At 49.1% G+C, this 3,127-nt stretch overlaps 1 protein-coding gene across 1 annotated transcript; it reads right to left on the bottom strand.

Annotated features, from left to right (window-relative positions):
• Positions 1–304: 304 nt before the first annotated feature.
• On the bottom strand, positions 305–1,469 carry BANF2 (BANF family member 2). Its single transcript, XM_010218249.2, has 2 exons — positions 1,305–1,469; positions 305–451 (listed from the first exon to the last, which is right to left on the bottom strand). The coding sequence occupies exons 1-2, from the start codon at positions 1,428–1,430 to the stop codon at positions 305–307; spliced, it is 273 nt and encodes a 90-aa protein (XP_010216551.1). The 5' UTR covers positions 1,431–1,469.
• Positions 1,470–3,127: the final 1,658 nt, after the last annotated feature.

The following is a 3,127-nucleotide window of genomic DNA, read 5'->3' as shown; positions in this document are numbered from 1 at the left end:
ACCTTGTCTGACAGCAGGGAGCTGAGCAGTCTTGAACAAGACCATCAGAGGGTTCAACCAGGTGTCTGCCATCTGTCTTCCCTGAGGGCTCAGGAGCCTCTTCAGTGCAATTCTGCAGTGGAGCAGTTGGGACAATCCCACACTATCTCCATTATTTTATAAACCTCAGCATTTCTATCCCCTTGACTTGTGCATGCAGACCCATGGCTGCATGAAACAAATTGCTTGAGTCACGCTGTTACTTCAGGAGATGCTTTATTTAAGCTTCAAAAAGATGACAGCGAGCCCATCTGGTCCTGATACTCTACAGAACGGTGTAGCACCATTCTGTTAGGCAAGTGGCACACTGCACAGCTTGCTTTGAGCTGGCACCAAAAGTCTCTTTCAACCACTGCTGGAAAACTGGAACATCCTTTTTCAGGAGGAGGAACTGGCCAAGCAGGATGTACGCCTGGAAAGAGAAATAGAAGAGCATTTATTGGCCCACAAATACCATCGTAAGAAACATCCTGCTCATGTGGCCCACATTAGCCTCTCTGAAAGCCATGGATTTGGGGCTGTGATTTGGAATGGCTCATCCTTCATCAGGTCCACCCGATTTCTCTCCCAAAAGGCCGCCAGACCTGTGGGCCTTTAGGCCCAAGTTTGACCTTTAGGGACAAGTTTTATCTAATCTCTTGAGGGAAGGAAGGATGCAGCTATGAGCTATATCTGCTCACAGGACTCCTGGAACTACCATAGGAGTGGAGACAGGAGCAAGCAGGATGCAAAAACCTCCTTCTTGGTTAATCCTGAGTGCCATGGAGAGCAGAAACTGCTTGAAGAGCCAGACTGATCATGCATGCACCTGGGAGGCTGAAGCTACTGTAAGACTTAGTGGGTCTCATTGGTGTCAAGCCTCATCCTCCGAGGACATGTCCAGAGGACCAAAATTATGGGTTAATGAACATTTACTGCTAGCTGAGCCATGGGAGGTGCTGCTGCATTTTCACAACTGTCTCTCTGAGAAAATAAGTTCAAGTAAATTCTGAAAACTTAAAAAAAAAAAAAAGTTTAGGTATATTTTGCTTAGTGCATCTCCAAAGACACTTGGAGGAACTACTGAGCCACAGATACTTGATCTTCCTCTTTTACCTAGTGCTTATCATCATGTCTTCAAATAGCCTGGAGCAATTGGCCACCACATTACAGCGGGAGATCTTTTATGGCCAAGAGGGGAGAGGAAAGGATGCCACAAGAGCTAATGTTCTCAATGAGACCACTGGGAAAACAGGCAGTGGCGGGGAAGGAAAGAAAGAGGTTACCTTGTCAAAACCTTCTGCAGCTAGTTTAGATCCAAGCTCCTCATCAATGCCGTCTACTTCTGTAACAGTCTTATTTCCCATGGGCTCAGAGACAAAGTCTTTGAACTTTTGGCTTCTGGTTGCCATTTCTGTATGATGGAGTGGCTGGAAACATGAGGTAAAGAATAACCTAAAGCCATCAACCCTGCAGCAGGATTAGGTGCAGTTCTAGTTCAAATGTAGTTTCAGAAGTCCAAGGTTGGCCAGGAACCTCTGGAGTCACACAGCCTATGATGCCTCTACCACTGACAAGTGTGCTCTCATTAACACCCCTGCTCCATCTCTGCGGGGATTAGGGGTTTTGTGCTCACACATCCCATGGGAAGCAGCTTCTGGGTGCCTAGTCTTGGTGGCTGAAAATGGGCGATTTTTGCAACATCTTGTTCCCTGCCTGCACCACCTCTTAGCTCACTTAACCCTTTGCTCTTCTTGGCATGTTTCCCATCCTGTTCCTTCTTGACCTTCATTTTGGTAAGCTGAATAGCTAAACTCTTGCTTCCCTTCAAAACTTGGGTTCTCCATTCCTGTCTGGCCTCTATGCCCTTCCCATCTCCTGGTCCTGCATGGATTTGCTTCCTCTTTTGCATATGCGCAGCCAGAATCTCATCCCCAATGCAGGAGAGGTCCTAGAGCAACATTGTTGGAAATGCTGCAGGATTTCTGGGATTCCGGGCCTGCATTTGTCTTTCTTGGGCCTTGAATACCCCAGTCTGAGCACACTCAGATCCTTCTTTCCCTCAGTCAGCTCCTGGGTATGGATTCCCTGCCCGTAGTATCCAAACTGCATGACTTGCTCATTTGCTTACCTGATTGCTTGTCCTCTTCGTCTGCCCGCTCTCCTCATAAGATATTCCACCCCTTCTCTGTCTTAGACGAAACCCATCTGTCCATAGGTCTTGCATTACGCCCCAGGTGACTGTAAATAATTGTTTTCCTATGTAACCGTCACTCCTATTGCTGGGGTAGAGGACTCAGGTTCATGTCTCGCTCCAAACGCGATTTGCAAGCTGCAGAACTCAACAGCCAACGACGGTGGCACCACCTCTGGAGCTCACACATGGCATCTCAGCACTTGCCCCCAGCCCCCCATACATCCCCAAACTGGGCACCCCCTGAGGTCCTGGTTTCCACTAAAACTCAGTCTTGTCTCTGGAGTGGCCCTGTCCTGGGCAAATATAATGCCTGTGTTCCAGCAGGTAAACTGTGGTTTTTTACACTGGAGAGGCAGGCTGGGTAGGTTCATTTTTTGGCGAGGTTGCTACCAACTGCAGGGAGGGCTCCGCTGCTTAAAGGCAAAGGCTGTGAGGAGCCATGTGGACCTCCCAGCATGACCTCCCACCTCCCACCCCAGGTCTCCATAGTTAGTGCTGGTGACCAGTCCTCCCACACCACCAGCTTTGGGGCATCTCACAGACCAGAGGCTCTTAAGGCTTGGATGGAGAAGCCTTTCCATGCTAAAAAAGTCCTTCCGAGACATCAGCTTGTCCTGTGAGGTCACTGCTTGTCTCATAACCAGGAGGGAATGCCTGGAGCTCACCTGAGCTTTCACCCACATCCCCAGGCCTTCAGCTCGGGAATGGTGCTGAACGCACAGCATGAAGACAGTTCTTTGGGGCTGCTTAGCTCCATGGTCCTGGCCTAGGAGCTCTGGAGATTGACCGAAAAAAAAAAAGGGACAAGCAGTGGTGTGTCTCGCTCCAAAAGCAGATGCACTGAGTGTCTTAGCTACACAGTCACGTGGTGCCTTTTCTAATGCAAAGCTTGGCCCTGCCACCAGAGAAACA

The sequence above is a fragment of the Tinamus guttatus genome, unplaced genomic scaffold, assembly GCF_059628265.1.
Source record: "Tinamus guttatus ecotype Peru unplaced genomic scaffold, ASM5962826v1 Tinamus_guttatus_pri_ptg000367l, whole genome shotgun sequence".
Taxonomy (NCBI): domain Eukaryota; kingdom Metazoa; phylum Chordata; class Aves; order Tinamiformes; family Tinamidae; genus Tinamus; species Tinamus guttatus.
This window is presented reverse-complemented; position numbering and strand designations above follow the sequence as displayed.